At 44.2% G+C, this 12,479-nt stretch overlaps 1 protein-coding gene and 2 non-coding genes across 9 annotated transcripts in view; 2 read left to right on the top strand and 1 right to left on the bottom strand.

Moving 5' to 3' along the window:
* DHX30 (DExH-box helicase 30) overlaps nt 1-12,479 on the bottom strand; it is a 35,023-nt gene that overhangs the window by 11,252 nt on the left and 11,292 nt on the right. For 5 of the 7 annotated variants that reach the window (XM_063113994.1, XM_063113993.1, XM_063113995.1 and 2 more), the window contains 2 exons: nt 5,659-5,789; nt 4,886-4,996 (listed from right to left, as the gene is read on the bottom strand). In XM_063113994.1, the coding sequence (XP_062970064.1) occupies nt 4,886-4,996; nt 5,659-5,789 (242 nt within the window). Of the gene's footprint in view, nt 1-4,885; nt 4,997-5,658; nt 5,790-7,675; nt 7,903-12,479 lie in introns of those variants that run through there. The other 2 variants (XM_063113991.1, XM_063113992.1) reach the window with 2 other exon arrangements.
* On the top strand, nt 1,368-1,477 carry LOC134391493 (U6 spliceosomal RNA). Its single transcript, XR_010025008.1, has one exon. It is a non-coding gene; the product is annotated as a U6 spliceosomal RNA (small nuclear RNA).
* On the top strand, nt 10,875-10,948 carry TRNAI-UAU (transfer RNA isoleucine (anticodon UAU)). Its single transcript has one exon. It is a non-coding gene; the product is annotated as a tRNA-Ile (tRNA).

The following is a 12,479-nucleotide window of genomic DNA, read 5'->3' as shown; positions in this document are numbered from 1 at the left end:
TTGAGGACATTATGCTAAGTGAAATAAGGCAGTCAGTTCTTCTGTCACAAAAGGACAAATACTGAATGATGCCTCTTATATGAGGTATCTAGAGTAGTCAAATTCATAAAGATAGAATAGTGGAACAGTGGTTGCCAGGGGCTGTGGGAGGGGGTGATGGGAAGTCATTGTTTAATGGGTACAGAGTTTCAATTCTGCACAATGAAAAAGCTCTAGAGATTGGTTGCACAACAATGTGAATGTACTTACACTACTGCATTGTACACTTAAAAATGGTTAAGATAGTAAATTTTATATTACATGTACTTTACCACAATTTTCTTCTTTCATTCTTTCTTTTTTTGTGTGTAGCTAGCCAGTATGGGGATCCAAACCCATGACCTTGGTGTTATAAGGCTGCACTCTAACCAACTGAGCTAAGAGGTCAGACAATTTTTTAAAAAGGTTATGAGCATAGATGGGGAACAGGGAAAGGGATGGGCACAAATGTGACAATGACTTGCTTCAGACAGGCTGGGTTTAACTGTCTTCAAACACCCAGGCAGAGGTTTTCTCAACTTCAGCACTATTGACATTTTGGGCCAGGTAATTCTTTGTCGTAGGGGGCTGTTCTGTGCATCGTAGGATGATTAGAAGCATCCCTGGCCTCTACCTTCTAGATGTCAATAGCACTCCTTCAGTAAAATGTCTCCAGACACTGCCAAATATCCCCTGGCCACTTTCACCACTTTTATTCAACACAGTACTGGAAGTACTAGCAAGAGAAATCAGACAAGAAAAAGAAAAAAAAGGCATCCAAATCAGAAAGGAAGATATAAAAGTATCCCTGTTTGCAGGTGACATGATCGTATGTATAGAAAACCCTAAAGACCCCACCAAAAAAATCTGTTAGAACTAATAAATGAATTCAATAAAGTTGAAAGATAAAAAAATAAACATACAAAAATCAGGTGCATTTCTCTATACATCAGTAATGATCTAACCAATAAAGAAATCAGGAAAATAAAACCATTTATGATAACATCAAAAATAAAATACTTAGGAATAAATCTAAGCAAGGAGGTGAGAGATCTGAACACTGAAAACTATAAAACATTAATAAAATCGAAGACACAAATAAATGGAAAGATAACCCATGTTCATGGATTAAATTAATATTTTTAAAATATCCATATTCCCCAAAGCAATATATAGATTCAATGCAGTCCCTACCAAAGTCCAATGGCATTTTTCAAAGAAATAGAAAAAACAATTCTAAAACTTGTACGGAACCACTAAAGATCCCAAATCGTCAAAGCAATCTTAAGAAAAATGAAGTTGGAGGCATCACTTCCTGATTTCAAATTATATTACAAAGCATGCTCACTTCAGCTTTAGTGTATGTGCTGCATATACTAAAACTGAAATGATATGGAGAAGATTAGCACAGCCCATGCACAAGGATGACATGCAAATTCATGAAGCATTCCGTATTTTTACATTGTGTAATGATAAATAAAATTTAAAAATTGTATTACAAAGGTATAGTAATCAAAACACTATGGTACTGGCATAAAAACAGACACACAGACCAATGAAACAGAACGGAGAGCCCAGAAATGAAGCCAAGAATATATGATAACTAACTTGCAACAAGGACAACAAGAAGACACAATGGGAAAAGACAGACTGTTCAATAAACAGTGCTGGGAAAACTGGTATCTATATGCAAAAGAATGAAAGTGGACCCTTATCTAACACCATACACAAACATCAACTCAAAATGAATTAAAGATATAAACCTAAGACCTGAAACCATAAAACTTCAAAAACAAAGAAAACACAGGGGAAAAAGCTCCTTGACATTGCTTTTGGCATTGGTTTTTTGGATATCACACCAAAAGCTCAGGCAACAAAAGCAAAAAATAAACAAACAGGACTACATCAAACTAAAAAGCTTTGCACAGCAGAGGAAACAATCAACAAAATGAAAAGACAGCCTACAGACTGGGAGAAAATATTTGATAAGCAGATATCTCTTAAAGAATTAACATCCAGGGGCCGGCCCGTGGCTCACTCGGGAGAGTGCGGTGCTGATAACACCAAGGCCCCGGGTTCGGATCCCATATACTGATGGCCGGTTCGCTCACTGGCTGAGCGTGGTGCTGACAACACCAAGTTAAGGGTTAAGATCTCCTTACCGGTCATCTTTAGAAAAAAAAGAATTTAAAAAAAAAAAAAAAAAAAAAAAAAAAAAAAAAAAAAGAATTAACATCCAAAATATAAAAGGAACTCACAAAACTCAAGAGCAAAAACACATAACCCATTTAAAAGATGGGCAAAAGACCTGAACAGACATTTTTTCAAAAAAAATATACAGCCAACAGATGTATGAAAGGTGTTCAACATCACTAATCATCAGGGAAAATGCAAATCAAATCCACAATGAGATACCTATTACTTTACACCTATTAGAATGGCTATTACCAAAAAGTCAAAAGATAAGTGGTTAAGAAGTATGGAGAAAAGGGAACCCTTGTACACTGCTGGTGAAAATGTAAATTGGTACAAAAATTACTGAAAATAGTATGGAGGTTCCTCAAAAAATTAAAAATAGAACTACCATGTGACCCAGCAATACTTCTTCTGGGTATATACTTGAAGGAAATGAAATCAGCACCTTCTAGAGATATCTGCACTCCCATGTTCACTGCAGCATTTTTCACAATAGCCAAGATATGGGGCTGGCCGGTTGCTCAGCTGGTTAGAGGGCAGTGTTCATATCACCAAAGCCAAGGGTTCGGATCCCCTTACCAGCCAGCCACCAAACAACAATAAAAAAAATAGCTATAATATGAAAACAACCTAAGGGTCTGCCAATGGATAAATGGATAAAGAAATAGTGGTATATATACAATAAAATGTTATTCAGCCTTAAAAAAGGAAAGGGCTGGTCAGTTAGCTCAGTTGGTTAGATTGGTTAGCGCATGGTGCTGACAACACCAAGGTCAGGATTCAATCCCTACACTGGCCAGCCACCAAAAAATAAAAAGGAGGAGATCCAACTATGTGCGAAAGCATGGATAAATCTGGAAGATATTACACTGTAGTAAGATAAGACAGACACAGAAAGAAAAATATTGCACCACCTCACTTATATGTGGAATCTAAAAAAAATCAAATATATAGAAACAGAGAGTAGAGAGCAGTGGTTACCAGGGGCAGGAAGAGGGGGGCTGAGAGAGAGCTGTAGGTCAAAGCATACAAAGTTAGAGATATATAGGATAAATAAGTCTAAAGATCTAATATACAGCATAGAAACTATAACTAATAATAATATATCGAATACTGGAAATTACTAAGAGTAGATTTTAGGTGTTCTTACCACACACACACACACACACAAAAAAAAAAGGTAACTGAGTGAGGTGATAGATATGTTAATTTGCTTAACTGTAGTAATCATTTTACTCTGTGTGCATGCGTGCGCACACGTTTGTGTGTCTGTGTGTGTATGAAAACATCATGTTGTACACACTACATAAAAACAATTTAAAAAAAGAATTGCATCCAGGCCAGCCACCAAAAACAAAAACAAAAACAAAAAATTAAATATCCCCTAGGGGGCAACATCACCCACAGATGAGAACCACTGAAGTGGTTCTAACCTACGGGAGATGGAGATTTTTGAGACATTAAGTGCAAAGAGGATGGTTGAACCTAGAAGAAATAAGATTCTCCAGGAAGAAGAGGTAGAGAAATAAGAGATGTTTCAGAGAGTGGGAGAAGAAGAGGATTGTGAGACTAAAGAGAAAGGAGAAGCAGGGGTCATTCAGGGGCTGAAGAAGAGATGGCTGGCAGTGCCAAAGCCACAGAACACTCGAGAAAAGTGAGGACTAAGAAAAGACTAATGAGTCTGGCAAAGCTTTGTTCCAGTCACTCAACAATCAACTGGTGACCACTGCTACATGCCAGGCACTGGGGGATACAAAGGTATCCAAAGACCACAAGGATGGCCATGACACCAGAGTGGAGAAAATGCAAATCACAAGCACAGAGAGCTGTTTGTGGTGGAAACAGAGCCAAGGGAAGAGATCAAAAACACTGAAGTGTTTTTGAGGCCTACAGAAAAGAATCAAAAGAAGAAGATTCTGAAAATTAAATAAAAAGGAGAGGAGATAGAGAAGAGAGAAAGAGAGAAAGGGGATGAAGAGAAGGTGGATCCCATGACAGGAAGGACCTTTCCTCCTCAGATATAGGAAGGAAGTAGGGACAGTGTAAGCCTTGAGACCATGAGCAGGAACGAAGCTAAGAAAATACTCATCTTACGGCTTTGTTCATGTCAGAGTGAAGAAGATGACCTAGGAACCTAAAGAAGATTCAAGGTTGGCACAGCCACAAAGGGAGTCAATTAGGGATGGAGAAGAAAGGCTGGCAAGAAACCCTGAAGGCCTAGCAAATGCCAGGTAACCAAAAACTTGAAATCAACGGGAAAATGAGAGAAGTGAGTATCACACTTCTGTTACAAGTAAGAGAAGACTATGTGGCTACAAGGAAAAAATCCACATGAAATAAGGGGAAGAGAAAAACAAAAAACAAAATGGAAATATATCTAACCGGCTATATATGGGAATTTTTTCATAACGGCATTTTTCTCTCTAATTTTTGAAACCACGGAAAGCAAATAAGCACACTGGCAAAAACAGCAACAACAACAAAGCTATTCCCTCATTGGCTGAACAGCAAGAAAGGAACGAGGAAATGGGAAGGGCTCAGGAAAGATGAGCAGCTGAATACCATGTCAGCCTCTACCAAGATGCACTTGGCACCAGAAAGAGTATCAGAGCAAGGGGCAAGGAGTTTCCCAGGAGGGAGGCCTGCATAGCTTTCACTAGGGGAGGGTCACCTTGAACAGCTGGCAGGCCGCAGCTGCAGCCTGCCGCTCAGCGTCGATCTTTTTGCTGCCATAGCCTTCTACCTCCACGCTCTTGGGCCACTTTATGTGCAGGATGACCTTCTGGGGAAGAGAAGAGAAAATCAGGACCTTTGCCTATCCAGACTACAAACTTGTTGCAAATCACATGGAGAATCAATAGCAACGCTGTAGACCTCATGGCAGCAATGTGCTAAGCTCAGAGTTGAGCACACAGGACAGAACCCCAACCCTATCATTAATTCCTTACAAGGCTCTAACTCTCTCACCCTCAATCCGTTTGTTCCACCTCAAGTTGTTTTGCTTCTTCAAGGTAAAATGTTCTAGCCAGAGAGCAAGCTGAGACTCATCTTTATCTTTAAAAATCTTAATTCAGAATAGTCTGCTGCATGCTTCTGTGGTCCCAGGAACCACAAGACTCTAGCAGCAAGAATTTTCATCAACTTTAACCCTCTTGCAGTCCTAGTTAGTAGATGGGGGACCAAAACCAGAAATCGGTATAGGGGATTGTCTTAGACAAGATGAGAACTCCTCACCTCATCTGCCCTGTGTTCCCTTTCCCTAAACCAGGCACATGTATTTTCTGGCTTTCTTCACACCTAGATTTGCTCCAAGATTCTCTGCTGACCATTTTAATTCAGAAAACCTACTCTGGCCTTCTTGACAAAGAAACCTGAGAGAGAAAAGGACAGGCAGTCTTCTTTCTGAGTCAGACCAATGCTTGTCCTAGCCACCAGTGGAGTTACCTTCTTTTTCGGTCCATTTGTGTGCACGTAGACTAGTTTGTCTTTTGCATGTGAGATGCCGAGGGCTCTTCCAATCACACTGTTAAGAAGGTTTTTGGGCTGTGGGAACTCTTTTAGTAGGTCCCTAGAAGCTAAGAAAATAAGAACAAAAGCATTATAGTTGTCTTTTTTTAAAAAACAAGACAAAACAAAAACCTCCATGTGGTATATATCAAAGACACCCTGGGCTGGATTCTGAGGATGTTGGCTCATGACCCCAAACCACCCAGGAACATCGTGGAAAAGAGAGAGGAATGGCTTCAGGGTTTACAGGAGAAATTGGGGCCAGACCCACTTGCACAACAATCTCCTGAAGAAGGGCCAATGAACTACACACCACATAAGGGAACCACCCAGCATCATCTTTCCCACCTAATCTCCTGATGTCACGCATCAGATACAGAAGCCTAAACAGTCAACAAACCCCCTTGGTCTGATGTCTGAAAGAACACACACAAAACCAAAAATCCATCATATCCACAAACTGGAGATCAAGACAATGCAAGGCCCCTCCTAAAGTAAAACACACAAAAGGGAGAATGGTCCCATGTAGCTCAGTGATGAAATCCAGAGTCTAAATGCCAGGGTCCAGCTCTCAAATATACCTCAGCACCCTGCAAAAGGCCTCCCTAGAGCCAGACTGTGTAGGGACTGATTAAAGACCTCCACAGCTGAGATGTGGGCATGAGCAATTCCTCCCCCGGAGTTTCCTGGAGTCCAGGGGAGGAAGGATGCATCAGATACCATGAGAGGTACCTCACTTCTTTCACTTGTTCTCTGAATCAATCCCAGAGCACGATGGGTGAGATGTCCATGTAGAGGCAGCCTGTGCCAAACACAGGGCTTGGTCAGTTGGCCAGACCATAAAGAGGCCTACTAGGAGCAGCTAGATACAAAAGGAAGGGCCCCAAAGCAACAGAGTGGCCCTTCAAGAGTTGCAGGGATCCCTGTACCGGCCAACCACCAAAAAAAAAAAAAAAGAATTGCAGGGTCAGAGACCTGTGGATATGGGAGACCTTTTCATTCTCTGCTCCCAGTCTCTGTGTCTATGTTCAACTTTAAACCAGCTCCAAAATGGAACTTTGTACAAGGTGTATATATGCACATCTGCATCTGCATGTATCATAATCACCTAGGGAGCTTTTTCACAGCAATGGACACCCGGTTCCCCATAGAGCACCTGAGAACAGCTGCAATGATGAAGGCGGCTCTGTATCTTGAAAAAGCTCCTTTAGAAGTTCTGATGTAACCCTGCTGCCTGGTTTGAGACTGTTTCCTTGGGGCAGACTCCTGTGTCGACTGGCCAGGATGGAGGGTCCTGCCTGGCCCTGTCACTATCTAAATTATAACTCGTAAAGCAGCTAAGAATCAAGCAGTTAAGAATCAGTATCTAAGCAGACTCAAGGGGAGTTGATCCCACAGAAGGACTCAACTTTAGCCCACTACACCCATAGGAATAACGACAGATTTGCACTGAGACCCCCTCCAGCTCTATAAGGCAGGTGGAGGCTGGCTCCATCTACCCATTCTTAAAGGGCAGAGATGTTCTCACCAGTTTCAACTCCCTGCCCTATTCAGGAAACACAAAGCTGGAGTCCACCAGAGCAGTCCTTCTGTCTCCATCTGAGACCCTGAAGTCCCAGGCATACTTTGGGCTATTTCCCGCACTGATTAGGGCTTGCTTACCTTGATGTTCTAACCCTTGGCCACCCATCCTGGCAGGAGTTGGACGTTTACCTGTTTTCCCTCACTCTCTCGGGGTCCCGCACCTCTCACCTATTCTTGCCGGGTCCAGGTGCTCTGAGGGTCCATTTGGGTATGTGCCACACTGAGCTTTACAAGAGCAGGACCGCAGCCCGCCAAAGGATGGCGATCTCGACCACTATCGGACAAAGGGCGCCGGCCCGCCAGGCCCGAGCCCCTAGCTCTGCCATCCTCAGGAGTCAAGGGCGCCGCGGCCCGCCCTGCCCTCGCTCACCGTTCACCATGCTTCCGTCGTCTTCCCCGGGCCCGCCAGGGGCCACCCCTGCCTCGGCCTCGGCAGCCTCCTTGCTGTGGTAGGGGCGGACGCAGCCTGAAGAGAGGCCGCGAGAGCGGCCCTGTCGCCAGGCGGCGCGGGGACCGGGTGGCGGCAGACACGGAGACACGCCGACCGCCAGCGATATGAACCTCCTGGCGGCCGCCATCGCGCTCCCGCCAACCCCCGCGGCCCCAGAGCATAGCGGGAACACGGCGAGGAGGGTGGGAGCGGCCGGTCCTAGCGCCACGCGCCCCCTGCCGACCAGGAGGACCCGAAGGGCCGAGCCCAGAAAGCCAGGGCAGCCAAGCAGCTAGCTCACCACAGCCCTGGACGTCCTGTGGGCAAGATAGGCGAGGCGCGGGGCTTGCACCATCACTCCCCAGTAGATCCAAACCCTCAGACTAGTTATCTGGATCTGAGACAGTATGAGGAAACGGGATTTTGCGGAGGAAATACTCAGAGTGCTAGGTCTTAGCTCAACGTCCATCCGAGGAAATGAACCTAGTTCCCTCTAGGTCCTACCCATTGTTCCTAAATACATGCCTCTTGCAAATTGCATCTCCATCTCATTTAATGGCTTACAAAGTGAGCCTAGTGAAGAATCTGGAACCAGGACAGGGAAGGCTTCTTGAACATAAGCTGATCAGATTTAATCCCCAGGGCTAGAATCAAAGGTGAAAAAAACCAACCTTGGACACTGTGCCAAGAACTGAGCTGGCCCAGCAGTGACAGCCCAAATCTGCTGTTCCTCACTTGCTTGAAAGCCAGATGGTATTCCATTTCCAAACTACTATTCCTGGATCGTAGCCAGGCTCATTCCTCTTCTGTCTCTTACATCCTTGAAGAGCAGGGCTTTGGGTCAGCTGGGAACCAGGCTGACTGCATGTTGTGGGTAGTGACAGTGCAAAGCAAGGGGCCTTCAAGTCTCAGTCTCTTGGAAGGAAGCCTTAAGTGAGAGGCTGGCAGTGTAGATGGGGGTAAGTTGGGAGGGAGGGGTTTGTTTGTTTGTTTTACAATTCTAGATCTGACTCAGATGATCCCCTGGAGAGCTTCTTAAAACATTGTTGAGTGCTACCCTCAGAGTTTATTCATTAGGTCTGGAGGTGGGCCGGAGAATCTGCACTTCTAACAAGTCCTCAGGTGATGCTGAGGCTGTTGATCTGGGACCACACTCAAAAAACTGCTGGCCTGCAGAAAGAACATGGGAATTAAGTTCCAATACTTGGGCTTAGTCTCAACTCTACCACTTGCCAGCCAAGAACCTTGGGCAAATTTCATCAACTGGAAAAATCAGGATGAATTTGCTTTAGTCATTTTGTATGGCTGTGGTTATGATCAAATAGGAATATTTAGAAGGTGGCTCTGCAGAATGTTTTTTTAGAGTAGTCCCTGCCCTCTGAGGTCTGAAACAAGGGACAGGTCCTTTAGAGACAGACCCAGGCAGAATGGCATGGCTTCAACTCCAGCTCCTCCATTTACTCCTCAGTTGGTTTTTACCAGGAAAGGGGAAAAAGGGAAGGTGGCTTTGGCAGCAATTATCTGATACAGCAATTGTCAGAAGGGGACACCACCATCTGTATCAAACCCTCTTGCCCAGATCATCCATATTGGGGCAGGACACGATTCTCCAAAGGCTGTGCATTTGGCCAGGTGGCACATAAATTTGCCAAAAGCTTAGTATCAATCAATCTTCAGGAGTAGTTTTCAAGAACTGTTAGCAGCCCAAATTTCCTCAAAAGAATCCAGAAGCTTACCAAGCCTGGTAGTGGCAGCAGTAGCTGAGGAAAAAAGATGAAAACTGTGGCATCTGAATACTGAAGGAGACAAGTCTAGACAGAACAACTACACCTAGAAAGCAAGGCCTGGGCCCTTCATGGTGCTTCAGGAAGCCCTCAGTATAGTACTAAGCTCTGACAGCCATTTTGCATAAGGTTGAAATACTCTGATTTCTTGGATTTGATTCCAAAGGGGCCAAAGTGAAGGGATACACACAAAGCAAGACTGGCTATGAGTTGTTAATTACTCAAGCTGGGTAACAAGTACACGGGGGTTGATGATACCATTTTCTCTATTTTAGAAAACATATTGCAAACAGATGCTTGAAATTTTATCTAAAAAAATAAAAATAAAGTGATGGCAACCAACCAATTGGTTATCAGGGAACTCTTTGTCCTCTTTTCCTATTTCACTTATTTCATCTATGTTCTAACAGCTGGAGTCACCCTGCACAAATATTTCACCTCCACATGCCTCTGTGACTTGTAAAATGAGGGAAACTCTTTAGACCATCTCTTAGAACTCTTCTGGTTCTGTGCTCTTTTCCCCATTGGTCTATAGCAGGGATTGGCAAACTGCAGCCTGCACACCAAATCCAGCCCACTGCCTGTTGTTATAAATAAAGCACTACTGGAACATGGTCACACTCTCTTGTTTATATGTTGTCTGTGACTGCTCTCACACTACAATGGCAGACTTAAATAACTGCTACAGAAAGCATATGGCCCACAAAACCCAAAATATTAGGGCTGGCCCATGGCTCAATTGGGAGAGTATGGTGCAGATAACACCAAGGCGATGGGTTCAGATCCCTACATAGGAATGGCCGGTTAGCTCACTGGGAGTGCGTGGTGCTAACACCACAAAGTCAAGGGTTAAGATCCCCTTACAGGTCATCTTTATGTAGGGGGAAAAAAATACCTAAAATATTTACTATGACCCTTACAAAAAAAGTTTGCCAACTCCTTCTCTAGAGGACCTTGAAGACAGGTAGAGAGGCTCAGGTGTGCCACCCCCCCCCCCCATCTCCACCAACATTAAGCCTTCTCCACATTCTTAGGGGAAAGAAAGTTGACTCATTTGCCTGTGGAAAAGGAGGGAAGTTCTGAAAAAAGAAAGGATTTATTGGCTCAGAGATATCTCCATCCACTACTGGATCAGGCATGACATCTAGTACTAAATGTGCTAAACAACTACATCTGCAGCATGGAATTAACATGTAAAGGATCTGCTGAATGCACTGAAGGATGTTTTAGGAAACAAACTTTGTAGGTCCCAGGAAAAGGCAACAGGAGGAAGCCCAAGACAGTTCAGGCTTTAGGGCAGACTAGAGAATTTCTGGAGGGAAGGGACCACTGACACCTGAAGAAACCAGGGGTATGGCTGGTTGGCTCAGTTGGTTAGAGCATGGAGCTTATAACACCAAGGTCCAGGGTTTGATCCCTGAACCAGCCAGCTGCAAAAAAAAAAAAAAAAGAAAAGAAAAAGAAAGAAACCAGCGTCTCCACTTTGGCAACTTACACAACCACAGGTTTTTTTACTGATGGCCAAAACGGCAAGAAAAGGTCCACTTGGTAGGCAATGAGAAGGATAAGGGGAGCAACAGAGGCCGGGTAGGCACCCTGACCACCCTACCAGGTTACCCGTCTTTGAGACTTTCCTTTCCACACATGTAAAGTCACAGGTCCCTTGAGGTAAACCACCACATCAAGAAGAGGGGACAGGTCTGACCAGTTAGCTCACTTGGTTAGAGCACGGTGCTGATAACTCCAAGGTCAAGGGTTCAGATTCTCTTACTGGCCAGCCACCAAATTTTAAAAAATAATAATAAATAAGATTTTAAAAATTTTTTAATTAAAAAAAAGAACAAAAGGGGACAAATCTGTATGAGGGTATAGACAGGAAAGACCAGTTTTGTGGCCCCCAGGGGCCCACCAGAAGGAAGTGTTATCCCATACTGCTTTCTAGTGCTCTATGTCTCAGATCCATATGGGTGAGGAAGATTCACAGGGGACACTTAAGAGCTGAGTTTCTTGATTTATTCACCATCTACCTTGGAAGAGGCCTTGGTAAAAGATTGGCAGTAGAGTAGGGGGGGTAGGTTGGGAAAGGAGGTGATAGTTTTCTTTTCAATTCCAAATCATCTGACTCTAAGGAGCACTGTGATCTATATAAGTGGCCACCATTCTCTGAGAGCTGTTTTCCTTATTTAGACACCAAAGACTGTTTCTGCCACATACCTCCTCCTTAAGAAGCACCAGTGAAGCCTCTAGGGAATTAGAAAGCATGGCAGAAAGGCCTTACCAGTCATATGCAGGCTAAGAAGTCTGTTGCTTCTAGCAGAGAGAGAGAGAGAAGCCAAATATGCACACACCCATGGATGCCTTCTGGAGGCACAGCTGCGAGGAGAGAGAATCAGGCTGAGGGGTCTGTGCTCCTCGAGGGAAGAGCGCAGCACCTGTGGGGCTGCACCCAAGGGGGCAAGCGCTTTCTCCTCTGCATGTGCTCAAGGAGGCACTGCCTAGCCAGCTGCCTGTTTAACCCCAACTAACCATCTTCAAGCTTAGCCAAAATGTATATCTGACACTCTAAGAGCCACTCACCTGCCATGTTGGAAATGTTAACGTTCAGCCTTTTCGAGTTACAGGGCATTTTAAGAAAGAAAAAAAAAAGGGCAATCAACTCTTGTTTTGGCAAGGGTAGGTGGGTGGCATTTCTTTAAAACCTAAGTCAAATGGTCAGAGGGCTGGAAGTACTTATTTCTATACTGGTGTCAGTAGTCAGGGCCACTGTGGCAGGAAGGCAGTGCACTGGAAACTGCCTGGGAATGTGGGAGCAGCATGTGCCGCAGAAAACTGAGGTGCTCTGTACTCCCCGCACCCTTCCTGAGCACTTGACCTTCAAAGCACTTTACAGACAGAGCCTAAAGTACACATGCTGTCTCCAGATGAGGCAAAGAATCTATGACCTAAAATAGTGCTCTTTA

The sequence above is a fragment of the Cynocephalus volans genome, chromosome 11 (genome assembly GCF_027409185.1).
Source record: "Cynocephalus volans isolate mCynVol1 chromosome 11, mCynVol1.pri, whole genome shotgun sequence".
Taxonomy (NCBI): Eukaryota; Metazoa; Chordata; class Mammalia; order Dermoptera; family Cynocephalidae; genus Cynocephalus; species Cynocephalus volans.
Note: the sequence above shows the minus strand (reverse complement) of the source record. Positions and strands in the feature narration are given on the sequence as shown.